This window comes from Talpa occidentalis, unplaced genomic scaffold (genome assembly GCF_014898055.3).
Source record: "Talpa occidentalis isolate TD23 unplaced genomic scaffold, MPIMG_talOcc4v2.1, whole genome shotgun sequence".
In the NCBI taxonomy this organism is placed as follows: domain Eukaryota; kingdom Metazoa; phylum Chordata; class Mammalia; order Eulipotyphla; family Talpidae; genus Talpa; species Talpa occidentalis.
Genome location: NW_026555331.1, coordinates 62,341,447 through 62,367,521, shown reverse-complemented (window position 1 = coordinate 62,367,521; position 26,075 = coordinate 62,341,447). Strand labels below are relative to the sequence as shown.

Genomic DNA, 26,075 nt, shown 5'->3' with positions numbered 1-26,075 from the left:
AAAACCAATAACACATAAACTGCATTTTCTGGTTGTGTACTTAACCCAGGAAGCTTAAAATAATACTTGAAAGAGTAGTTTGTGTCTATGCACCCTTGACATTAACCTGATTTCCAGTTTAATATAAGACCTATTCCATAAACTATCAGAAGTAGCTGAGGTTAGGAGGCTTTATTTCTAAGCCTAAAGTTATTAAAATTTTACTAAAATGTATGTATTTTAATGGAACTGAATTGAAACCTCCTTTCAAGACATGGACTTTCTAGAACAAGGCCCCAGTAAAGAATGATACCAGAAATGACAGCACATGTTCGGACAATAATTGTTAATAAAGGGGTTCCTTCTCTAAGGTGATACAGGTGCTGTAACTGTTCTCATATGTCAGTTAAAAAAAAAAGTGAAGTGAAAAAGAAACAGAAATAGTACCTTTCTCTGAACAAACAGAATCACCTAATCTGGTAACTCTTAGCTTTCACAAAATAATTTTTATTATCATTAAAAAATGTTCCATGGGTGCCTCCGTGGTGGTACAAGGAGTTAAGTCTCAGCACTATGAAGCTTTCACAGCCTCTATAGCATGAGTTCGATCCCTAGCCAGAGAGCTAACCCACATGGCACAGCAGACCTCTCCTGTCTCGCCCACTGCTCCCCTCAACAGTGTATTTCAGTAGATCCACCTGTTCTGCTCCCCACTGTCTCTGGTAAATCCTCTTGCCTCTCCGCACCTCAGCCCTACACCTCACCCTTTGTATACATAAATAAATAAATCTTAAAAAAAAAATCCTCCATGAACTAAAAGTTCAGTGATCCAAATACCCCTGGAGAGACTTTGCTCCTAATGATTTCCCTCCTTGAGGCCCTCAATGCACTGTCATATGTTAAGCCCAGAAGTAAAGAAATCTTTGTATCTTTGTTTCCCATAGGTTTTCCCACATTTAATATGTCACAGGATTTTCTTTGAACACTTCAAGGAATTAGAGCGCTGCAGAGAGTTGAGACAACATTCACCTCCTCAACTCTTTCATTTTATTTTTAATTTTATTTTTATATTCCTCACACAATTGCAACCCCCTTATTTTGACCCCAATCCCTCCTTTCCCCGCACCCCACCCCCCATAGTGTGTCTCTGGTTCATAGTTGTTTGTTGATTTTGATTTTTTCTTTCTTATAACAACTCTTTCATTTTAAAGATGAAGAATATAATGGCAGGTGACAGTCTCAACTAATTTTTTATAGTGTTTTAAAAATCTATAGTCCTTAACTATGGAACAGGAGTAAAACCATATTTTCATTTACCTCTGTATTGTAGCATTAAACACGGCACTGGGTACATAAATGTACACAGTTTAAATGTCAAATGAATAAAAGGTCATGGCCCCAAGTGACATAATTACAGACTACACATCATGAGTAGCTAGCTGTCATCTTGAGTTAACCTGAAATCAATTTAGGAGGCTTGCACAGGCCTCCCCTTCTAAATGGCTAGGAGGCCACCAGGGGAACTACAGTCCTATTGAACTACAGTCCAGCCCTCACATAGTATCAGTACGCTCTTGAGGACAAAACCACAAGCCTTCAGGAGTCACATATGTAATAAACATTAAGGATCTCATTAGGGATTATAACATTTTTTATTTCTCAGTTATTAAAATTTTAAAGCATTTAACCATCTATTCCAATGGTCTTCATTGAGAGCTCTACAAAATTAATAACTTCATCTTGCAAAAAAAAAAAAAATGTGTGTATCTGTGTTTATTCAGGCTAGGAAAAAATAATTACTATGTCTCTTACCTGACTGAAAATAAGTGAAATTTCCCCAGATTTCTCCCTAAAATACAGATAAAAGTGATTAAATACATACAATTCTTTGGTAGAAATAAAATTAAACAGTTAGTATTAGTAACAATGGCATACTTTGCAAGGTGTCTATTGGCTCCATCTTCTCCATGTTTTCCTATTTTTATACAATCTCGCAAAGGAATCTGGAAAACATTGAGGAAATTTTTTTAAAAAAAGCAAAGGTAAAATGTAGGACTATCTCTGTTCATACTTAAATGCATTTACCTTAATGATGGGCTGGGATATTGCATCCGGTTCAAAAATAACTGATTTTGAACATATTTTTAAGGAACCTCTGATTTTCCTAGAGATCAAAGTACAATGGATTATTATCAATGAACATAAGAAAAGTCACCAAAGAATAATACATTTTAACAAGAAAGTAGATGACTAAAACATCAACTAATAAAAGATGAACAACCTAATTAAAGAGAAAAGTATGAAAGGTTGGAAAATATAGAAAAATAATTTTCCTTACCTTTACCTCTCTAGAGGTTAATGAAATGTGCACAGATTGTAATTATGGTTTCATTTATTGAGCTCATCTCATGCGTTTTATTTTTATTACCTCATTTGTACCACATAACTACTCTGAGAAAGAAACAAAGGATCAGAAAACTGATTTTTTAAGAAATACTGTTGACTTTTAGCTTCTTAAATCTGAAAGGACTATTCAAAAGGCAATAATGAATATCTAAAATTCAGAGGACAATGCTGATTAAAGGAATTTTTAAAATCTATAATTACGGAAAAACAACAGAGTTTGAATTTAGCACATCAAATACTTTAATGGTGATTTTGGGGTATGTTGGAATTCAGGAAAAAAAAAATTCCAAGGTAACAATTTTAAAGACTGCCTAATGCTAGACCATCAAGTAAATCAGTTGTAGACTTTACCATTTTTATCCTTTCCTGGGATGTTTATATGGTTTCCATAAGTTTTTGGTAAAATTTGTTTATCATTTTAGAGACAGTTATTAATTGAAACCAATATGGATCATTTGCCTGAGGCTAATAAAAATCTATACTTTTTTATTGATTGTATGACTTATTAATGATTAAATCAAGGCAACAGTTCATAATCAGAACACACGTGATGCAAATATTAACTTATTAAAAAATCATCTAAAAATTAATATTCAATAGTACATTTTGTCTACAAATAGAACTTCAAGACTTTTAGGTTCTTTAAAATAACTTTATGGCATTGGAATTTTATTCTAGCCATCCCTCGGTGCCCTAGTAAACAACATAGAATCTTCTTAACTGAAGCATTTATTTCACTTATATTCTAGAAAGAACCTGACTGCTTTCCTAGCTTCTATACCTTCTTACTTTCCCTCAACTCATGTAAATTCTTCCTCTACCAAAACAAAAACAAAAACAAACAAACAAACAAAAAAAAAAACAAAAACTAGGGCCTCCCCGGTGGCCCAGCGGTTGAGCGCTGGGTTGCGAAGCTGCCCGCAGCCTCTGCAATGCCCGTTCGATCCCCGGCTGCTCCCCAGCCACCAGAGGGGGTCCCGCATGGCACGCAGAACTCTCCTGCCGCCCACTGCTCCCCTCAGCAGTGTACTTTGGTCCTTCTGCCTGCTCTGCTCCCCGCTCTGGCTCTGGTGAATTCTCTCACCCTCCCGTGCTTCAGACTGTACCCAGTGCTTGTATAAATAAATAAATAAATCTTAAAAAAAATCGATATCCTTCCTTGCTTACAGATATGCCAATAGCTTCCTGCCCTACAGGATAAATCCAAAACAAAAGCCTCTCCATCTCATTGTCAATATTTGTGATATATTAACTCTATAATCTAATCAAAATAATCTTGCTCATTTAGACCTTTTAGCTTTGTATATGCTATTCCTATCCCCACTGTCTGGAAAAATACCAATATTTATCAAGATCTAGTTCAAATACCTCATCCCTGAAAAATTCACTCCTCTATCCCAATATGATAATACTTTTTGAAATCATTATGTGGGGTAAGAGGAGAAAATGGGGCTTTAGTTCATATTATTCTGTGGATTAATTCTGATAAACTAAACACAAAATAGTGGTTCCTATTGGCATTTGCAATTCACATGCTGTATTTGGAAACACAGTATTTAAAAAAATCACACTGAGGAATTCAATTTTATAATATAAGAGCACTGACCATCTCCTCCACCACCAGAGCAATCCTCCCTGTTTTTTTTATGGGTAGAAAGTATTTACTTTAGCTTTCTTGCTTCAGTGCTCAATATAGATATACTTAAAGAATGTGAACACTCATTATGCTGAAGGTCATCATTTAACTTAGAAGTCTTCCTCAGAGGATTTTTTTAAATTGCTGATTTTATATAATTTTTCCATACCATTAACAGCATTTATTGAATACTTTTCTAACACCACAAATTATTAATAAGTCATTTTATAGAAATTTCTAAGCATATACAAATTGAAAGAATAAAAAATTCCCAAGTATCAATCACCCAGCTACTGCAATTACTATGGCTTATAGACCCCTGATATACTATAGATCCATTATTCTTTAGGAATTGAAATCTTGAACATTCTTTCTATATTTATTAGTTAGAATTTGTCAACAAAGAAGAACTTTACTTACCTACAATTTGGTTACCCTGAAGTACACTTTGTATTAGAAAAACAGGAAAAAAGCTTCATTTTTTACATTTAATTGTCAAGTTTCAGAAAAATGAGTTGGTGTCCTAATGTCCTTCAAAGGTAACTGTTTAGCGTATGTATGTGTATCCATTGGGTATGTGTGTGTGTGTGAATTCATGGTTTTAGCACTTCTGATACATTTTAATTCACTGAAGGCACTTATTTTTTTATGCTCAATTTATCCAATTTTTGCCTGTTAACCTCTTCAAGTTGGCCCTTGTGACCTTTTAATTCAATTTTCAATTGCTTTTGATAGCTTCCTTTCTTATCAGTATGACAAGATGTTTCAGAGTCATCTCACACATTTTCTGCCTCAGACTCAGACTTAGTCATTTCTCCAAAGAGCCCTCATTCCTTTTAGTGGAAAGTGGTATTCAGAGATCATAATCACTGTGCTCACTGTTACCAGGTTAGTTCTAGGCCTTTCCAGAGGATAGAGTTAGAAAATACTTTCCCTTAGAAGACAAGTATACAAATCCATGTAAGTATTTTGAATTCAAATGAAAGATTATAAGGCTTTCACTTAACTCCTTTATTATTAAAAAAGTATATGAATCCATGTAAGCAATTCTAGTTCAAATTGAAGATTATAAGGCTTTTACTTAATTCCTTTATTATTAGATTTATGTCTCTTTTATGTGGAAAAGTTTGTTCCTGAAATTAACATATTATCTGCTTTATCCAACTATATAAATCTATGTGCATGTATATATGTTTCAAAATAATAATGCCAATAATTATTAATAATAATATGACTACCAAAGCAATTTACCACATCTTTTCGATTCTTTTCTACTTTAGGATATATCTTACCAGGGACACAGTTAAAATACTGTGTTGTGATGTTGATAAATACAATTCTTTTCTGTGGCTAACCTCCAAGTTTATGAGGAGTTAAGTTCATTTGTCTCATTTTCTTTTTGATTTTTAATATGTACTATTTCTCTTAAAATTTAATTCCATATTAAAAGATACATATAAAATACTTGTTGTTCCAAAGTGAAGATTACAAAATAAAGTAAATTTAGAGAAACCGAGTCTTCATGTTATCCCCCCAATCCCTCCCTTTTCTGGGTTGAAAAGTTCATGTTTTCTAAAATATGTAATATACAATATTATTAATTTTTTTAAATATACTAAAAAAACTGTCCCCCCTTTCTATTATAAGAAAGGTAGCATAAAAATACACAGTATTCAGCCCCCTATTTTTTGCAATTAATATATACCAGGGAGCACTTCTATATAGAACTTCTTCATGTCAATACTACAGCTGCATAGTACCATATGTAGACAACCATGGTTTATTCTATCAGTTCCCTACTGAAATGTTTCCAGTATTTTGATATTATAAGTAGTGCTGTAATTAATAACCTTTTGTGTATGACCATTTACATATTTTCCAGTGTATCTTTGAAATATTCCTGGAAATTGCATCACTAAATCAATAGATTGATACATATAAGACCTTGCTAGATATTAACAAATTCACTTCCATAGGAATGTACCATTCACACTAATAATAACTTTTAAACTCAAAAACAGGTTATGGTTTTCTAGGTTATATTTGCATTTTAAAAACAAACGTATTTAATTTTAAGCAACACATTTTTACAATATAGGACGGAGGATACGAGATAAAAAGTTATGGAAGTAGGAAAAAGAATATGTTCAAGGAATAGTAACTATCTAATCTTATTGAAATGTTATGGAAACAGATATGTCCCGAGTTCCTGAACAAAAAAGCTAAATAATTTTTACTTTTTTATTTAAATACTACTCAGTCTTTATCTTTTGTTATCATATAACAAAATTAAAGAGTTTCTCTAACATGAAAGCAACTTCCAAGTTGTGGCCAACAGTTGCCAAAGGGCCTCTCAAAGGAAATTATTAACAGATACACTTTTGCTGAAACAACTTTTGTTTTAACAAAATACTAACAAAACAAAACATTAACCAAACAAAACATTAACATTAACAAAATGAAACATTCCAACTTGGCATTTTAAACAAACAAAACACTTCATTACTTCATTACACTCTTTTGCAAAAGATATGACCAAAGAAACAAATCTGTTTTTGTAGTAATGAGTAGTAGTTACTAAAATAGCAAGAAAGCAGATTTCGCTTCTAGTTTAAGTTACTCATTTTGAAAGTGCTGATTTTTATACCACTCTGTGTTTTATGGTCATTAATTTGTAAGACCATAACCCAAATATTTGAGAATGTAATTACAAATGGGATGTAAGAAAAAAAGTGATGAAATGAATCAGAAACCTACTCAGGTGATTTAAGATACCTAAACAGTTAAAGAAATGAGAACAGGGCCTCCCTGGTGGTACAAGGGGTTAAGCACAGCACTGTGAAGCTGTCTGCAGCCTCTGCAGCATGAATTTTTTTCCGGGCCAGCAAGGGAGCTACACACATGGCACAGCAGACCTCTCCTGTCTCACCCACTGCTCCCCTCAGCAGTGTATTTCAGTCAGTCTGCCAGTTCTGTTTCCCACTCTGTCTCTGGTGAATACTCTCATCCCCACACATCTGGCCTGTATCCCAGTTCTTGTATGCATAAACAAATAAATCTTTAAAAAAAAAAGAAATGAGAACACACTGTTTCCTAGATTTGAAGTTATAACAACAAATTATAAATCCCCTCTTCTCATTCCAAATAGGAAGAAAGGGGTATTTACATGATTTTAAAATATCAGACAATATTTAATTCTAATAATTTTAATTTCAGACATGTTTAATTTTAAAATCTTAGACATCAAAAGGCTTCTTAGTCCATGGAGATCCAAAATCTTCCTTACCTTTCATCCTGACTGCCCTTATGTTGAACATGATTAGCTGTATGCTGTTCAAAGTAGTACTCCTCCAAGTTAAGCAGCAGCAAGGAAAATCTAAATTTAGACAAAAAAAAAAACTTTAATGTTTATTGTTCTTAGAAAGTATAAGGATATATATAGTATATTAAAAGTGTCTTCCCAAAGTGCTTTTCCATTCATTAATTCGCCAAGTACTTATTAAGCCTTCATTATCATATGTTGGTGGGGAGGAGGCTACAGAAATATCTGCCTAGCAGGACTAATAACCACTATGCCCAAAACAGGAAGATTTACAGTTTTTTTTTTTTTAAATTTATTATTCCTTTACAGAAACACCAGAATTCATGAACTTAAACTTATTCTTGCCTGAACAAAGCTTGGAACTTTCCCTCCTATTACATTATTATCCTTTGTTTCCCTTGAATGACACACGAGGCTTCCCCACCTCCTGTTTCCACCATATATTCCACCCTCCAATGTCATTTTTCAGGGTTATTGGGTTATTGCAGCCACATGCCTCTAAGAGAGACAGATCTTTAGATACCCCCCTGCAATAACCAAATCTAATGCTTTGTACACAATGGGCATTTAAACTATTTCTTTTTAAAGTTTTCACTCCTTTAAAATTTAAAGACAATTTAAAATATTAATTTAGTCACATGGCCACAGAAACAAATCTAGAACAAAGAGCTGAAAACAAGGGTTTTGTTTGTTTCATGATAAGGACCAGGAAACACCAACACATTTAGAGTTATAAGGGCAAGTGTTCATGAAATGGGTGGGACTTGAGATGGGTCTTGAGGTCCTGCGTGCTATAGAAAGATATTTACCTTAAAAATGGCAGGTTAAAGATAGGTTTTTATTTCTGTTGTTTCTGGGGACATTATTAAATGTAAGCAAAAATATTTTTAAATGGTAAAACCCACAGAACAAAACAAGTTGGGGAGACATAAAAACAGGTTACAGATACCAACAAATTTGTAAGAAAAGGAAAGCAGGTGGAAGAATGCAACCGTGTTCAGAAACCAGAATAGCAAATACCTCCTCCAAAGAAGGTATAACCATGAGAAAGTCAACTCAAGTCACAATCTTCCAAAAATTTCCCAAATTATAGCTATCTGATACTAAGAAGGCCGGGGCGAAGTGCAGGGAGATGATTCCAGGTCTTAATGAGAGCAGCGGCTCAGATTCCTCCCCTGACAGCTATGTTTGCCTCACTCTGGTGCATGGTTTGTCTATCTAAAAACTTAAAAAAAGGATCCAAGTGTGAAAAGAGGGTGACTATGCAGGAAAAAAATAATACATGAACACTATCAGGAAGATATATACCACTTTAAGTAGTAATCTCATGGATTATTTTTGGAAAAAACAAAAACAGCCCCACAGAAAAGGGCTACAGATATTGGTATTTGAAAGAGTCAGGCCTCTACATCATCTGTTAGAGAAGACGCATGCCCACAATGAAAAAAATTGCATGTTTTAATTATACTTACAAGTCAATGAACAATTCAAGATCACCACTCAGTTACATGAAGAATAAAACAAAACAAACACGAGAACACAATCTGAAGGAATAGAGAGCATGCAGATAATAGAGGAAAAGGTCAAAAGGCTTTAATTAATATCTTTACAAAGAAGAAATTAGATCCATAAAATAAGAAGAAATTGTTCATTAAAAAAACTGAATCCAAGGACCTCACCTGGTGGCGCAGGGAGTTGAACGCAGCGCTGTGAAGCTGTCCACAGCCTCAGCAGCACCAGTTCAATCCCGGCCGGCCAGCAAGGGTCCCACAAGGCATGGCAGACCTCTCCTGTAGTGCCCGCTGCTCCCCTCAGCAGTGTATTTCGTCAGTCTGCCTGTTCTATTCCCCACTCTGTCTCTGGTGAATCCTCTCACCCTTCCCATGAATCTGGCCTATACCCCGGTTCTTGTATAAATAAATAAAATATCCTTAAAAAAAAAAAAAGTTGAACCCAAAGTAAAATAACTCATAGATTTAAAACATTGATAGCAGAAACCAGCTTTAGTATCTTCTTTTTTTAAAAAAGATTTATTTATTTATACAAGCACTGGGTATAGTCAGAAGCGTAGGAGGGTGAGAGAATTCACCAGAGCCAGAGCGGGAACAGAACAGGCAGATTGACAAAATACACTGCTGAGGGGAGCAGTAGGCATGGCAAGAGAGGTCAGGAGAGGTCTGTGCACCATGTGGGACTCTCGCCAGTGGCCAGGGATCGAACTGGTGCTGCAGAGGTTGCGGGCAGCTTCGCAGCCCAGCGCTCAACCGCTGCACCACCAGGGAAGGCCCAACTTTAGTATCTTAATCGGTAACTTTTATTAGGCGCGCTTTCATTTTAAAATCCATGAACTGGAATTAATCATTGAAAGCTATGATTGTCACAACTAAATCTAAAATGCTCACTATTATGTATTCTGAATTTCAATATAATCATAAGAATTAGGATTGCTAGGAGTAGTCCTTTGATGCATCAGGTAATTTGAAGGAAGTTATAAATCAGAGGGATACTTACGGATCACCTTGTCCCTTATTTTCAGCTTCTATCTTAATGACTCAATACCCTTTGTGTGAGCTGAAGCAATGTAGCTCTTCCTTTTCCCTTTTGATGTCCCCCCTCCTTCTCTTAGAGAGAAAGTAAAATAAGTATTCTTCAATAAGACAACAGAATATACAAAGCACAAAGACCTATATAAACAACTAGTTCTTCCATATAGTTATTAAAATATACCATATCCTTAATATTATTAAGATACCCGTATTATCAAAAGCAATCTACAGGTTTAGTACAATCCCTATCAAAATCTCAGTAACATTTTTGGAGAAATAGGAAAGTCCTGAAATTCATATTGACTCTCAAAGGACAATAAATAGCTAAAACAATCTTGAGAAAGAAATGCAAAGATGGAAATCTCACAGTTTCTGATTTTAAAGCATGTTACAAAGCTATAGTAATTAAAGTAGTGTGGTATAGGAACAGAGACAGAAATAGAACAATGGGCTACAATAGACAACACAGAAACAAATCTTCATGTATATGGGCAAATGATTTTTGATAAGGGATCCTAGGGCACACAATGGAGAAAGGATATTATCTTCAACAAATGGTGATTGGAAAACTGGATAGTCACATGAAAAAAAATGAACTTGATCCTTACTATACATCACATACAAAAACTAACTAAAAATAATTAAAGAACTAAATGAAAGATTGAAACTATAAAACTTCTTGGAAAAAAACACAGGGAAAATCTTCATGACATTTGATTTGGCAATGATTTCTTGTATATGATACTAAAAGCACAGACAATAGAAGCACAAAAATAAACAAACATGACCATGTCAAATGTAGTAACTTCTATGCATAAAAAAATCAACAGAGAAAAGGCAACCTACAGAATAAGAGAAAATATTTACAAACCATTTATCTGGTAAAAAATTAATACCTACAATACATAAAGATTCCTACAACTCAACAATAACAAAACCTCAATTAAAAAATGAGCAAAGGACTTGAACAGGCACTTCTTCAAAGATATACAAATGAACAAAGAGTATATAAAATAATACTTAACATCACCGAACATCAGGGAAATGAAAATCAAAATAGCAATGAGATCAATGAGATATCACCTCATATGCTATTTAAAAGTAAACAACAGGGCCTCCCTGGTGTCGCAGTGGTTGAGCGCTGGCTTGCGAAGCTGCCCACAGCCTCGGCAGCGCCAGTTCGATCCCCGGCTGCTCCCCGGCCACCGGAGGAGGGTCCCACAGACCTCTCCTGCCGCCGGCTGCTCCCCTCAGCAGTGTACTTTGGTCCTTCTGCCTGCTCTGCTCCCTGCTCTGACTCTGGTGAATTCTCTCACCCTCCTGTGCTTCTGATTGTACCCAGTGCTTGTATAAATAAACAAACAAATAAATAAATAAAAGTAAACAACAAAAATAGAAAATAACAAAGATTGGTAAGGATGTTGAGAAACTGGGATTGTAAAATAGAACAGCTGCTATAGAAAACAACATGGAGTTTCCTCATAAAACTGCTATATGATCCAGCAGTCCCACTTCCAAGGCAGAGTTGAAAAAAGGATCTCTAAGAAATATTTGCATATCCATGTGTTCACTGCAGCACTCTTCACAATAGCCAAGAGGTGAAAGCAACCTAAATGTCTATCCACTGATGAAAAGACAAAAAAAAATATGGTTTATATTGTCATACCTTGCTTAACAACGTTTTGGTCAACAACAGACTGCATACACCATGGTGGTCCCAGTTGGCTATCCCATGTAGACTAGGTGTGTTGTAGGCAATACCATCTAGGATCATATAATTTCACTCTACGGTGTTTTCACAAATAACAAAATCACCTAATTGGTGTTGTTAAGCAAGTCATGACTACACCTACAGTAGAAATTTTTGTTTGTTTGTTTGTTTTTGTTTTTTTTTTAAAGATGGAAATTTTGAGGTCCTCCCCTGGTGGCACAGAGGTTGAGCGCTGGGTTGCAAGGCTACCCGCAGCCTCTGCAGCACCGGTTCGATCCCTGGCCACCGTCAAGGGTCCCACAAAAAAAAAAAAAAAAAAAAGGAAATTATGTCATATGCACAATACAGATGAACCTTGAGGACATTATGCTAAGTAGAATAAGCCAGTTGCATAAAGACAAATGCTACATGATTCCACTCATATGAAGTATCTGAAGTAGTCAAATTCTTACTAACAGAAAACAGAATGGTGGTTGCCCAGATTTGGAGATAGTAGAAAGAGTGAAGCTGTTCAGTGGGTACTGGCAAGATGAAAATGTGCACACAGTGGGGCCTCCCTGATGGTGCAATGGATTAAACACAGCACTGTGAAGCTGTCCCCAGGCTCTGCAGCACAAGTTGGATCCCCCGGCCAGCTAGGGAGCAACCCACATGGCACAGCAGACCTCTCCTGACTCGCCAGCTGCTCCCCTCAGCAGTGTACTTCGGTCAATCTGCCTGTTCTGTTCCCCACTTTGTCTCTGGTGAATCCTCTCACCCCCCCCCCCACACCTCTGGCCTGTACCCCAGCTCTTGTATGCATAAATAAATAAATCTTTTAAAAAAAAAAAAGGAAAAAGAAAATGTGCACACAATGTAATCACACTTAGTGCTGGATTATACATTTAAAAATGTTTGAGAGGGTCTCCCTGGTGGTGCAGGGGTTAAAGTCTCAGCATTATCAAGCTATCACCCGCCACTGCAGCGAGTTTCATCCCTGACTAGGGAACTAACCCACATGGCACAGCAGACCTCTCCTGTCTCACCTGCTGCTCCCCTTAGAAGTGTATTTCAGGGCCTCCCAGGTGGCGCAGTGGTTGAGCGCTGGGTTGCGAAGCTGCCCGCGGCCTCTGCGGCGGTTCAATCCCCATCCCCGGCTGCTCCCCGGCCACCAGAGGAGGGTCCCACATGGCGCGCAGACCTCTCCTGCTGCCCGCTGCTCCCCTCAGCAGTGTACTTCGGTCCTTCTGCCTGCTCTGCTCCCCTCTCTGGCTCTGGTGAATTCTCTCACCCTCCCGCGCTTCTGACTGTACCCAGTGCATGTATAAACAAAACAAAGAAACAAATAAAATAAATAAATAAAAACATGCCTCTATTAAAAAAAAAAAGTGTATTTCAGTCAGTCTGCCTGTTCTGTTCCCCACTCTGTCTCTGGTGAATCCTCTTACTCCCTGAACCTCCGGCCTACACCCCAGTTCTTGTATGCATAATTAAATAAAAATAAATCTTAAAAAAATTAAAATGTTTAAGATAGTAAATGTTATATGCTTTTTAACCACAATAAGAAAGATTATTATATCAACTATTTTATAGCTAGTCACTATTTGGTAAACTAATTAAATCTTCCTTATTTGGAAAGACATGTAAAACATATGATGAAGGGATAAAAACAAACCATAGTAAAAAAGAAATAATGGAATAAAGAAATTTTCTGAGTCCTTTTCTTTGTGCTGAAATGTTATACCTTAAAAGTTTTAAATTTTGTGTTAAAAAATTACAATGAAGTTTCATGGTGTTACAAATGATTTTACTTCTATGAAGTAAAAAGTTCCATACTTAAAAAAAATTATAAACACTTCTATAATCTTATTATCTTTCTCAGTATTGTATCAAACCATACATTATTTCTTTAGGAGACTACCAGGAGGCTCTGACCCTGGTATATCTTAGTTTTCTCCATCTTTACAAATGTGGTGGCATTCTCTTTAAATAAATTTCCTCATTCAGCAACTCGACTTTCCTAAGAAGATGCTGTCTCATCGTCATGTCACCCATATTTTAAAGCATTCTACTCAACACTTAACCAACAACGTGGGTCAGCCCTCATACTTGCATTCAAACCCACTCAACAATTGCTCAGCATACAGTTGATTAACAGTACTTATAATGGATCTAAAAGACTTTGCTAGTGAATCATTTCTCCAGTTTGGAGATCTAACACAGGCTTCAGTGTGCTGAGGACTGTGATGTGGGCTGGCTGGGGTCAAGTGCTTCGTGACACATGCACAGACATAGGAGAGGGCACACATCTCTACTCAAGTAACCCAACACCATTCTTGGATAAAGACTGACTTTAGAGCATACCACCTGATTTAATATGTTTGGGTATTTTTTATAAGCTTCCTAAATGATCTCTGAAACAATGAAAAATATTTTAAAATGTTGACCAGATAAGGGTAAGAACAGTCCTGTGACCCACCATTAGAAACATTCCCTTAGAAAGACATTTTGAACAGCAACCTCCAATAGTCATCGAAACTATTATTTCACCTAATATTAAAATTAATGTCTTCTCAATTCTGCTATTCAGACACCACAAAAACAAACATTATTTTATTCTCTGTTAATGTTCAGATAAACTAAATTTACTGCATTTTTGAACTACCAGACAGAACTCTGTCCAAAGAGATTAGATTAGCATGACATGACTTCACACTGAATTCATACAGGAGACTGGTAACAACTGCTGTCATAGTGGTTTATAAATAATCTGTCTGATCTAGAATCAACACCAAACCTTATTCACATATTTTTTCTGAACCTTTCAAATTTCCTAGATCACTGAAACAATTTTGTGGTTCCACACTCAAACTCTTGCGGGAGCTTATTGGCAAGAGACACAAGCACATGGATGACCGCTGCAGCTTCACACATCTCATCAAAGTGCATCCTGTCATCTTCAGTCTGATGGTCAGTATCACTGACAGATAGAAAATTACAGCCACTTCCTCTGTCAATGATCAATTTTACACTACTGGGCAGAGTAAAATTTACACTATCTAGGTAGCACAGCCTAGTTTTAAACACAACTTTAGGAAACTTTAAGCTTCTAAAAATTTATAGTATTTTTTTAAGCCACTAACTATTTGGGGCTTTAACTTTTATTATGCAAATTACATAGGTCTGTGACACCCTCTTACTCTGTCCTTGGTTGTTGTCCTTTGTATTTAAAAAAATAATAACTATAAGCTCAGGAAACACTACCTGTGCAACCACTGAAAATTTATTTGCTAGTCTAATTTTCTGTAACTTTTCATCAAAGATCATTTGGAGGTTCTAAATTATATTTCTGACAGTTTCACACACTTCCTCTGTGAATAGCCTTTCTAGAACTGTCAGTTCTCACCTATCTTTTTTTTTTTTTTTTTCAAAACTTTCCACATCTATCTTCTTAAAATCTAGATTCACTGTATAACAGAATCCTCCTTAATCCCCCCCGGGTTTCAACAATAAATAGCTTCATCTGACTGCTTTTTCTGAAGGTTTTTGGTATTGCTACTTGACTAATTTCTCTTTAATATTCAGAATTTAAATAACATTTTTGTGTTTTCTGCCTAAAATACATTAAAATTTCAGCAAGGGAAGTCAAGGAGCTGTAATTATATCTTACTGAGCATTAAGGTCTCTGTCATTTTCTGTATTGCCACTTCCTGTTTTCAATCTACATCAGGTACATGTCGGCCATTTTTTCCACCCACTTGGGTGGCCTGTGAAAAATGAACACAATTATCTCTGTTCCTCTTTCCAATAAGTTCTCTGGGTTTTCTCCCTCTGGTTCATGGATTTGCCTGCCCATATATATCTTCTTTACATGCAAAGCCCACAGCCTCCCTGTAGGGTAAAGAAAATATCAGGCTTTTCTGCCCTTCCGCCATCAGGATAGATGATGGATCCTTGTCCTGAATGCATGCCTGATGGTGGGCACCTGGAATAGGGTGTGGGCATAGGTAGATGGGATTCAGCTGAGCTAAGACTGTGCTTTTAAGGGCGGCGTCACGGGGGGACGCCAGCAGCCCCAGCCAGCAGCAGCAGAACCTGAAGGAGAAGCCGAAGCAGAAGCAGAGAACGCCAGAGAGCCCAGATAGAGTGAAGACTTGCTGGGGGCTGGGAGGCCTGCCAGCCTCCCAGCCCCCCAGCCAGCACCCCTGCCTGCCATATGCCTGGTGAACCCCAAATAAAAAACCTGCAAAACTACTGAGGACTCTGACTCCTCCTTTACCCGATCTGCATGGGATCAGAAAACCTGCCTTGTGCCCTGTCCTGCCCCTTACAATTGGCGTATGTCGGCAAGATCCATGCAGACGGGTATTGGAGCCCTCCGAAGACCTGGAGGGACTAAGGAGAACAGACTTTGCCTGTGACGACGCTGGAGGCACCATGGCGGTATAGAAGATGGATACGTCCACGAGCTACAGGATGAGACCTGGCGTGAAGGAGACGCCCGAAAGGACCAGCCAACGACACCAGAAAGGACCAGCCAACGACACCGGAAAGGACCAGCCAACGACACCGGATAGGACCAGCCAACGACACCGGAAAGGACCAGCCAATGACCCCTGAGGCAGCAGGCCATTGCTGAAGCAGGGAGAGGCCAATGGACTGATAGACTGATGAACTGATGATTTTGGACTGACAATCCCGCCAGAAGGCGGAGGACCTTAGCAGGTTATGTTTATTTTTTGAGAAACTGGGGGTGGCCAGTGGGCCTAGATGGCCAAAAGCAGCCTGTGTATGCCCAGTGGCCAGGTGGAGGAGAAAAGCCAACTAAGGTGGCAAAAGCTGGTACTGATGCTAAGTTGAGAAGCCCTAAGCGGCTGTTAAGCAGCCTGGGTATGCTGAAGCCCTGTGAGTCTCGTAAAATCACCTGTGGGTGATGCCCTGCTCATTCTTGAGTGAGGGTGAGGAGCTGAGGAGCCCGTCCTTGGGGACGGGTGGGGAATGTGGCTTGGGGTGGAGCCCAAGCCAAATGCAAAGTTTGGATCCCCAACCCATGTGCTTGTGCAGTGGGTTGGCTTGAGAGCAGGGGTCTGTGAGTCGCATGGGTGGCTGTGAAGGCCGAGTGTTGGAGCGACTGCAGACAGAAACCCTGAGGGTTGGCGATTACCCCCAACAGAATAAAATTGCCAATCCCAGAGCTAGTGCATCCTGGGGGTGGATGCTGTGTGTGCCTTGTAGCCGAGACTACAGCCAGAGAAGGCCAGGAAGCCTGACGGCTCCTGGTGTGTTATAGCAGATGCCGTGTGTGATTTCCCCTCCCTCGTATGAGCAGTGCCTTCGGCAGCAGATTTGGTGGCTCATCTGCTGGTACCAATAATTGTCTTTTGCACTTGGTTGGTGCCCTGCCTGGACTTATTTGTGTTCTGTTGTATTTTGTTATGTTGTATTTTGTTATTTGATGTATTTGCTTTTGTGGGCCATGGCTGCATTGTTTGTTTGCTTAGAAAATTGTGTATATATGTATAGACTGTATGGCAGAAAACCCTGAGGGGGTGGACTGTAGGGTAAAGAAAATATCAGGCTTTTCTGCCCTTCCGCCATCAGGATAGATGATGGATCCTTGTCCTGAATGCATGCCTGATGGTGGGCACCTGGAATAGGGTGTGGGCATAGGTAGATGGGATTCAGCTGAGCTAAGACTGTGCTTTTAAGGGCGGCGTCACGGGGGGACGCCAGCAGCCCCAGCCAGCAGCAGCAGAACCTGAAGGAGAAGCCGAAGCAGAAGCAGAGAACGCCAGAGAGCCCAGATAGAGTGAAGACTTGCTGGGGCTGGGAGGCCTGCCAGCCTCCCAGCCCCCCAGCCAGCACCCCTGCCTGCCATATGCCTGGTGAACCCCAAATAAAAAACCTGCAAAACTACTGAGGACTCTGACTCCTCCTTTACCCGATCTGCATGGGATCAGAAAACCTGCACTGTATCCAGTCCTGCCCTTACACTCCCCTAGCAGGTCTTTCCTTTTGAATAGGTCTGTAGCTTTTTATCACAAGATGCCGATCTTAAGGACCATCCTAAAAAAAAAACTTCAGTAGCACGTATTAAATCATTTTATTATCCATGTTCTACACATTTGCATAGAAACATCTGTGGGACCAAATGTTATTTCTAGTCCCTGAACAAATTGTTTTCTCATGTAAATTTCTGCCCTCCCCCACTCCAAAAGCTTTTCTTCTCTTGCCTGCTATACTCCAGTGTAACCAATTTCACTATTTCATCTGGCCTTTTGATCTCATCACTTAGGAGTAAGTTTAAAGCTCTCTGTATCACCAGCTCAGACTCTAGGAAATTACATTATCCTCTGGCTATGAGATGCAGCTACTTCTTGACAAATATGGTTCAGATACTGAATTCCCTTTCATAGATACTATCTATAAAGCCAGCTGTTTCTATTTTCAAGTCTCAACTAACAAAGAACAAATGGCGAAAATATCACCTATACTCTCATAGTCTTTCAATTTCCTCCTCATCAAGGGTCATAACCCCAGGTGATGCTTCATGCACTTTGCCTATACCAGGAAGAAGATAAAGAATGTACTCTGAAAAAAAACAAACCAAAAAGACGAATGTATAATCACATTATGTAAAATGGTGTTTCTCAAACTTTCACGTCTGCACAATCATGTAGGGATTTTGATAAGCTGCAGATTCTGGTACAGTAAATCTGGGATGGAGCCTGAGATTCTGCACTTGTACAAATTCTTAGGCGATGCAGATACTGCTGCCCCAGGGTCACACTTAGAGAACAGAGTTCTAATACCCACAAAACTCAGGCACCAATCATTGCTGACTCAGTTTAAACTTCAGAGGTAACATTAAAGCAAGCCCTAGTCTAGTACTGAAAACAGCAGTGGCATGTCATGGTGGAAAAGGGGTTGGATTTAGATCAGTGAACATTTGTTCTAGCCTTAGTTAAGCTATGAATTAGCTATTGGACTTTCAGTCCATTTACTTTATTTACTTAGGAGTCAATTATAAAATTAAGGGGAAGGAGGTATAGATGACCTCAAAGGTTCTTTCTTAACCATTGAGTTTATAGATTTATTAAATAAACCTGGGTTTAAAGAAATGAGTAGGCATTCCATTCTAGGCTTTATTTCAGAGTAATGTTCAGAGAAACAATCTCAGTACAGATCTCTAAAATTGCAGGCTATATTATTAAAAAAAAACTTTTCAAATGCATGGCTGAGAGGATGGAAAAGCAAGGGAAAGTCTTAAAAGAAACAAACACAAACAACCAACAGTGGAGCAGTCTTTTGCCCTGGGAACTTTGCCCAATACTTTGAGTAGTAGAGTTCCTAAATTTATTAGGGCCCATGTGCCCCCTGAGGAGAGTTAGGGGGGTGAAGAGGCATAGGATGGAGAAAAAGTCAGGTGGAAATAAAGTCAACCACCCCACCTACCCTAGAGGTAGTAGGCTGGATCTTGATTATGGGCTGGGAGCAATTAAGTCTTTCTTGATACTCATAAAGCAAATGAGGGAGTAAAATTAGTGAATGATGGTCAGTATAGACAACAAATTTATTTTTGGTGTTTGTTTATTCTGAAAGGTATGTTTAAAAAGAGAAAAGAGGACCCCTGATGGTACAGGGGTAAAGTATCAGCGCTATCAAGCTATCGCCAGCCAATGGGGCCTCTCATCATGCCCCCACGTCCCCTGCCCCCACTTCTGACCTGTACTCCAGTTCTTTTTTTTTTTTTTAATATTTATTTACACAAGAATGGGGTACAGGCCAGATGCACCGGTGAGAGGATTCACCAGAGTCAGATCGGGAAACAAAACAGGCAGACTGACAAAATAAACTGCTGAGGGGAGCAGCAGGCGAGAGAGGAGAGGTCTGCGGTGCCAAGTGGGACCCTCCCTGGCCGGCCGGGATGGAACCCGCGCTGCGGAGGCTGCGGACAGCTTCACAGTGCGGCGCTCAACCGCCCGCGCCACCAGGGAGGCTCTATACTCCAGTTCTTGCATGCATAAATAAAAATAAATATTTTGAAAAAATAAAAAGAGAAAAGAACATCAAAGGTATAACAATGGAACAGACTTTTTTCAAGAATGAACAGCAGTTATAAATGATCCAAACAGAACTATTAATTAAAAAATACAGTAACTGAAATTAACTTAATGGGATAGGTAACTAGAGAGAAGATGAGAACATTGTAAGACCAATTTAACCCACAATGCAGTGCAGAAAATAAGGATAATTAAAAGAGTCATTATGAGGCATGAAAAAATGGGGCAGAAGCAACAGTCCAAGAGTTAAAGTCTTGGGCCAAAGTTTGCAAAACTGTTTGTTTTAGGAACCCCAATCAGGGCAGAGGAGTAAAAAGAAATCTCTATATAGACAAAGAGTAAAACAATACAAAGAAGAGATCTTAAAAACAGTCATAGAAAAGACAGGTTACTTACAAAGAACAATTGAGACTTAAAATATTATTGGTTTGTTTCAGACTGGCCTCCCACAAAGCTCCATGGAAACCTACTATGGTCTGTGTTTAAGTCACATTACTGTGTTCAACCACAAGGTTTGGAACCCAGTACTTAAATCATACCAGAGAAAAAGCTGGTGGTTCTCTAACCATGACCAGTGACAACAAATCCTGCTGCTATCCTGCTACATCACACAGGCTCGGCCTCAAACCAAAAATGGTGAACCGAAGTTCCATCACAGGTAAGCTCTACTGCATTCTGGCCCTTGATCACTCCAAGAGATCCTGGTGTCTCCTGGAATCTGAAGCCTGACCCTGCCAGGTAACTAAGTGCTACATCTGGGGAGTATGTCATACCAGTTACTGACCTTTTCTCTATTGAGTTTCCCCCTGCTGCTCCACCAAGACTGGCACATATTCCCTGGCCATTTGCACAGTCTTCAAAATGCTGAGAGATCTTATATGTCTAGCAAAACAAGGGCAACAGAAAGACATGTTCAGGGCCTCCCTGGTGGTTCAAGGAGTTAAGTCTCAGCACTCTGAAGTTAGTGACAACCACTACAGCACAAGTTCGATACTGGCCAGGGGGGTGACCCACATGGTGCAGCAGACCTCTCCTAACTTGCCCTCTACTCCCCTCAGCAGTGTATTTCAGTATATCTGCCTGTTCTGCTCCCCACTCTGTTTCTCCACACCTCTGGAAGCCAGTTCTTCTATGCATAAATAAATAAAAATAAATATTTTTAAAAAATGCTTCAAAGCTAAAGACACACACACAAAACCAAAGTAAAACCATGGAAAATTCTATAAACTGTAAATAACAAAAGAAAAATTGATGTAATTATGTTAATATATAAAACAAAATAGAAAATGCATCATTACTTAGAATTAAAAACATCACCATTATTGCTAAAAGATTCAATTTGTTAAGAAGATATGAATTCTAAACTTACATAGACTTTTAATAGCTTACCCTGAAGTGTAAAAAGCAAAAACTGACAAATACAAGGCAAAGGTTGTATCAGAAAGCATACTGATAAGTCAATCAGAAAAAAATCCTTAAGGAAACAGAAGATCTAAATACAAGTCTAACATAATAGACATGTAGAATATTATACCAGTATTAATAATATACATGTATTTTCAACTCACATCAAATATTTGTGAAAACTGATGGTATACTACATAGATAACTTCAAAGAATTAGTACTATATTAACCTTATTCTCTAAATACAAATTAAAAAATAAAACATAATTTTCAAAATCTATGGGTTAGAAATATTAAAATAGTTCTAAATGTCTGATGGGCATATGATGAAATCAAAATATTTAAGGGCAAACAGGCAAATGAATCAATTAACTGGCTAGTCTCATTTTATACCATGTTAAAAATTTTTAATTAAAATACTGCAAACACACTGAGAATCCATTAATGGGTAGGTTTGTGTGTCTTCTCAAAAGGTGGCCAATTTAACAGAAGTTAATTTGAGAGAGAGAGGGAAATAAGTTCATAGACTAGTAATGCATCTTGAGTAAAGTCAAGGTAAATTCTAAGTTAATGAAAATATTTACAACATTTATTTCTTCTCCCACTGTTTTTCTGATAGTGTAAGAAAAATATGCCTTTATCAATTTAACTTATAGTTAGATAGATTTCTTTGACCCATCAGCATTCCTGACTACTGACTACTGATTGGGTAGATTATCTTCATTTTCAATACCTGGCAATTCCCATGTCACTATCAAAAGAATGGGATGCTCAATCTAAGAACGATTAAAAAGGAGTAAAACAACTCACTTTGCCATTTCAATAAGTATTTTTACATCAATTGATAAACACATTAATGGATATTTAATATCAGCCAAGAAACTTAGTTTTTGCATAACCAAGAAAATTATACACACATGGTATGGTTAGAGTAAAGCTGAAATCTAAGAAATGCCTATAAAGAAAAGAGGCAACATAAGTATGACTCCAATACAGAATTTATATTTTCTCCTGAAATGAGAGCTTATAAGCCACTACTAAATAACTAGCTCTACATTATAAGAGTAGGAACAGGCTGCCATTATCTAAATATCTGTATCACCCGAGAAGAAAATAGCTGTCATCCAACCACACCATTCCTAGATATGAAGAGAAAATATATTTAACAATTAGCTTGCTCCTAAATCTTAAAATAGAATTCTCTTCAATAGCAGCAGCTTGTAGAATAAGCTCAGCTGCTAACCAACAGTAAACAGCTGTTGTTTCCAACAAATCTAAAGAAGTTACATAAATTATCTATTTAATTTTTTCCCATTTACTTTAATACTTACACAGGATATTTTACCTAACCAGTAAAATCATTGTGATTCCTGTGATTAAGTCTTAACCAGGGTACAAGTGTACTTAATATGAATGGCCCAGTATCTCTTGGTTTTCTAGTTCTACCACAGAATTTCTGCACATCCTCTATTACCAGAACCACTGTAGAACTATTCAAACAAGAAACCAGAAAGTAGGACTGCTATGTTTACCCCCCAAAAAATTACATGCCTAGTGAAATTTAAATTTCAGATCAATTACAAAAATGTTTTAGTATAATTATGTACCAGATATTGCATAGCACATATTTATACAAAAAATTATTCATTGTTCATCTGAAATTCAAATGTAACTGGGTGTTTTGCCTTTTATCTGACAACTCTACCAGAGATCCATCCTCTATTACCTCTACTACATGTAATCTCCCACACCAAGACCTGTCAATTCTACCTTCTAAAAACACCTAAAATCCATCCATTTTTCTCCACACCTTTGCCACCAGCTAGGTCTAAGCCACCAATCCAAGGAACTCCCAACTAGTCTCTCTGCTTCCACTTCATAGAAATGCAGCAGTATTTTAATACTGAACAAAATAAATGCTAACCTCAAGTTTCTTCTTTTCTGGGGTTGTAATCTGGTAGCTGTGGAAATCTAAAATCTTTAAAGTAGCAATGAGAAGGGTCAATGAATTCACAACTCTGTTAAGGTGAAGCCTTTCATGAATGATGTCTGAAACAGTCCCAAGGAAAGTTTTCTTCATGCTGCAGCCAATGACCTATATCAATTATTTTGCTTTGATGTTTATTGCCACAAAAGAACGACACTCCAGCCCCCACAAAAGGTACAGAAATGATAAATTTGGGACTCAATAAAGTTGTTTTAAAATATTCTTGTCTTTCAGAATGAATGCTAAGATTTGTAAAGAGACTGGTTGAGCCTATCTGACTCTCAAAGTCCTGTCATTCAAATTGATGTGCTTGGATAATATCCTGAGTAGAGCATGCCCATCAGCCCAAGATTGCAGAGTCACCAGAAAAAGCAATAAAGAAGATGGGCAGTCAGCAAGCAGAATGCAACTTTTCAGATGACTGCTGACCAAGAACAGTTGCTGCCTCCTGCCTGACAAATAAATGTTTTGGTTATGAAAGCTACAGTTATCTCAGAGTGCTGACCGCCCGCCTGTCACACTGAATGATCAATAGATGCCTACAAAGCAGACTATACATAGAATGCAGGTGCAGGCTTTAAGGTCTATGTGACAATGCAGAACTGCACAAGCTAACCAAACGAAATGCAAATTATTTCCATGGAAATAACTAGCAGATCGAAAGAAAACAGGCTTTACTGTATATTAAGGAGGTCACAGAATTGTTACAAATGAGCCTCACATCATAGAACATGAGCAATTCAAGTGTTTCAAAGTTCTTACAGTGTAAAACTGAAAGTTCATCTATTTAATACAAAATACTACCGTGTCTTAATGTTCTTGGTACTGAACAAGGGGACTCTTTTCACATGGAACTAGCATTTCAAATTAACTCAGTAGAGACTCAAAAGTGTTGATTCAGTTATTATTTATTAAACAAGTCTTTCTATGGCTAAAATCTAATCACACACCATAACTATTCTTAGGAGCCATATCCAAGCTATAGTTTTTGGTGTACCTTACTTTCTCTACAGTAGGAGAATGAAATTTCCAGACTATAGATATCCTAGCCAGGCTAACATCAGAGATGACAGAAGAATATTACTGTTTGGAAGAAATGTATGTAAAACATCTATAAACAAATGTGAATGCTGCCAAGATCACACAAGCTGTAAAGTCTGCATTTGTGTTTCCATGTATAATCTGTTTTAATGTGTCCACTGTGAAAGAACTTCAACTAAAATGGAATGCAATGATATAAAATGGAAAATCTCCAGCATGTGTCCTCAGGAAAATAAAAAACTTGAGGACTGAGAGCTGATTTCCAATGTCTGATCCAAGGACATAAAGAAAAAAGGGCAGGTCCTGTTGGTCTTGCAAAACAGGCTGCGTTAAGCTTCGTTTGGCTGGGCTGATTTTGCCTGTTCCCAAAATTTTTAAAGGTGCTCTCTTGTTTTTGATTCTAACAGGCTCTAACTGAACTCTACCTTTTGCATTCCTACATAAATACAGACTACCCCAAATCCTCAAAAGAAACCCGCAAATTGCCTACAATTTGCTATAGTTTGCTTGTCCAGGACTGCGGTTCCTATTCTATTCCCAAGCTTATTTTTAAATTTTGAACTTGCCTCAGTTTACTTTTTTGAAAGTTGACACCCCAATCATACAATATGAGGGCACTTGACCATCTGCTGCTAACAGCACTCCTAGGAAAGTGGCTTGCACAACCAAAATAATATTTGTATAATGATTAATTCCCAGTTCATTTTCACACCTGGGAACACAGACTCAAGGTTCAACAATTAGTCCCCATCACCAGGAAAGCACTGGGAAGTACACTCAGCAGAAGTGAGTTTCATATCATTCCCTTGGAGACTGAGCATCCCAAACTCTGAAACAGCACCGCTGCTGTTCCAGGACCCCAAATCCCCAGATACCGGTGATAAGGACTGCCACGCCTCACAGTGCTTGCCCACGCCAGCCTCCAAACACTTATAATTTGGTCCGTGGCTCGGAAGCAAACGTCCGCTTTTCTCAGAATAAGCTTTCCCGCGGCCCGCCCCGTGGGGCAGGGAGCTAGTCAGGCATTTGCGTTGTATCAAAAGTTTGCAGAAAAAAGACGCGGTGCCGTGGGGCACCCCCGTCTACCCCCACAAGTGGGGATGGCGCCTGGCTTGCCGGGACCCGCTGCGGGTTAACTGCGGGAGTAGGGGGCGTCCGCCGAACCCGCTAACTTACACCCCACCCTGCCAGCCCCTCCAGAGAAGGCCGGGGCTCCGGTGCCGGGCGGCGCCCCAACGCCCCTGGCCCCAAGCCCGCCCGAGGGGTCGGTCCCGGGCCCCGCGCGGCCTCTTCCGGGTGACCCGCCTGGGGCTCGCGGGCCGGCCAGGCTCCGCCGCGAGATCCGGAATGGACCCAGGCCTCGGCCTCGCCCTCGGTTCCGGTTCGGGCTCCCGGCGTTCTCGGGCCGCGACCAGGCCCCTGGCCTCTGACCCGGATCCTGGGCCCCGCACCCGCTGCGGCCCCGGGCTCTCCCAGGCTCCCCACGGGCTCCCCGACGCCGGCTCCGGTCCCTCAGGTCTCCCGCCTGGGCCCCCACTCCCAGTCGGCAGCCGGGCCCCCGGCCTTTGACCCCGGCCCTCCCGCCGCCGCCGCCGGCCCGCTGGCTGGGCGCTCACCTCTCCTTAGAGTAGAGCTGCAGCTGCTGCTCCTGCTGCTTCTTCCGGATAAACGCCATGGAGGGAGGGCCGGGCGCGGGCGGGCGCGGGGCGCACGGCTCAGGCCCCGCCGCCGCCCGCCGAGGAGTCTGGAGGAGTCGCAGGCAGGTCCGGCCGCGAGGAGAGCGAGCTACCGGCCTGGCTTCCCGAGCGGCGCCGCTCGGCGGCCGAGCCCCCGATGCTGCGCCCCAGGGCCCGCGGCGTCCGGGTCGCCTCACCGCAGCATCTTCGCGTGGGGACTCCGGCGGCGCCGTGACTCAGGCCCGGAGGAGGGGCGCGCGGTGACCCAGGGCGTCCCGAAACTCAGGCCAAGCCCAGGTGCTGGCCAAGAGGCCGGCCTGGGAT

General features: G+C 39.4%; 1 protein-coding gene across 1 annotated transcript in view; it reads right to left on the bottom strand.

Moving 5' to 3' along the window:
• The window catches only part of NSMAF (neutral sphingomyelinase activation associated factor), a 66,963-nt gene extending 41,173 nt beyond the window's left edge, over window positions 1-25,790 (bottom strand). Inside the window, exons 1-5 of the mRNA XM_054692253.1 lie at window positions 25,692-25,790; window positions 7,308-7,397; window positions 2,065-2,143; window positions 1,915-1,982; window positions 1,792-1,828 (exon numbers count right to left, since the gene is read on the bottom strand). Coding sequence (XP_054548228.1) covers window positions 1,792-1,828; window positions 1,915-1,982; window positions 2,065-2,143; window positions 7,308-7,397; window positions 25,692-25,750 — 333 coding nt within the window. The 5' untranslated portion in view covers window positions 25,751-25,790. The remainder of the gene's footprint in view (window positions 1-1,791; window positions 1,829-1,914; window positions 1,983-2,064; window positions 2,144-7,307; window positions 7,398-25,691) is intronic.
• Window positions 25,791-26,075: the final 285 nt, after the last annotated feature.